General features: G+C 49.3%; 1 protein-coding gene across 1 annotated transcript; it reads right to left on the bottom strand.

The window, feature by feature from the left end:
• Positions 1–265: 265 nt before the first annotated feature.
• On the bottom strand, positions 266–517 carry LOC115528054. The gene is given in 1 exon segment (XM_030335830.1): positions 266–517. A coding segment is annotated over 1 exon segment (252 nt).
• Between the last annotated feature and the right edge of the window lie 226 nt (positions 518–743).

The raw sequence follows: 743 nt of genomic DNA on the forward strand, positions 1-743 counted from the left end.
TCCACTGTGGCATGAGACAATTCCTATTTCCACTTGCCATTTTCCAACTGGGACTTTGCTGATCCTTTTCTTCACGACACATTTCTGACAGGTGGGAAAACCCTCACCGACCTGCTTTGTAGGTGTTCAGAGGGGTTGTTGCAGAAAGGGGCAGGGATGGCTGTGCTGGCCAAGGCATCCCGGCAAAACGGTCCAAGAAACAAGTTTATTTGTGGGAACAGGGGAAAGATTCTTCCAACAATTGACATTGGAAAACCAAAGCTGCTCACTCATACCTGGCCTCGGCCTGGCTCTAGACATAAAGCAAAGGCAGCAATTTGTTGATTTTCCCGACCCTCGGATCCACCGTCAGCCTGGGATCCAGGCCTTAGGTAATGAGCAGCCTGGACGGCGAATGAGGTTTGGAGTTGAAATCCATCTGAGGCCTCTCTCCCTGCCAATGTCTACAGCTTAATAATTGCTTCCTCCTTCCTGCCGCATTCAGGTTCAAGAGAAACGCAAGCCCCTCCAGCGGCATTATGCAAATAGGGCCCACTGCGTTCCTGCGGCGGCATATAGAATATGTAAATTTATGGCAGTGGCGGAGGCTGCTTAAGACAGAAGATTTCTCAATGATGAAATTAGATTTTCTGGAAAGAGGCTTCCGAGGACCTGTCTGTGTTCCCCTGCCTCGTGCTATGCCGTAGCCACCGAACTGGTGCTCTGGGAAATAATTAACTGAATTATGGGCTGAAACCTATTAA

Source organism: Lynx canadensis, chromosome D3, assembly GCF_007474595.2.
Source record: "Lynx canadensis isolate LIC74 chromosome D3, mLynCan4.pri.v2, whole genome shotgun sequence".
In the NCBI taxonomy this organism is placed as follows: domain Eukaryota; kingdom Metazoa; phylum Chordata; class Mammalia; order Carnivora; family Felidae; genus Lynx; species Lynx canadensis.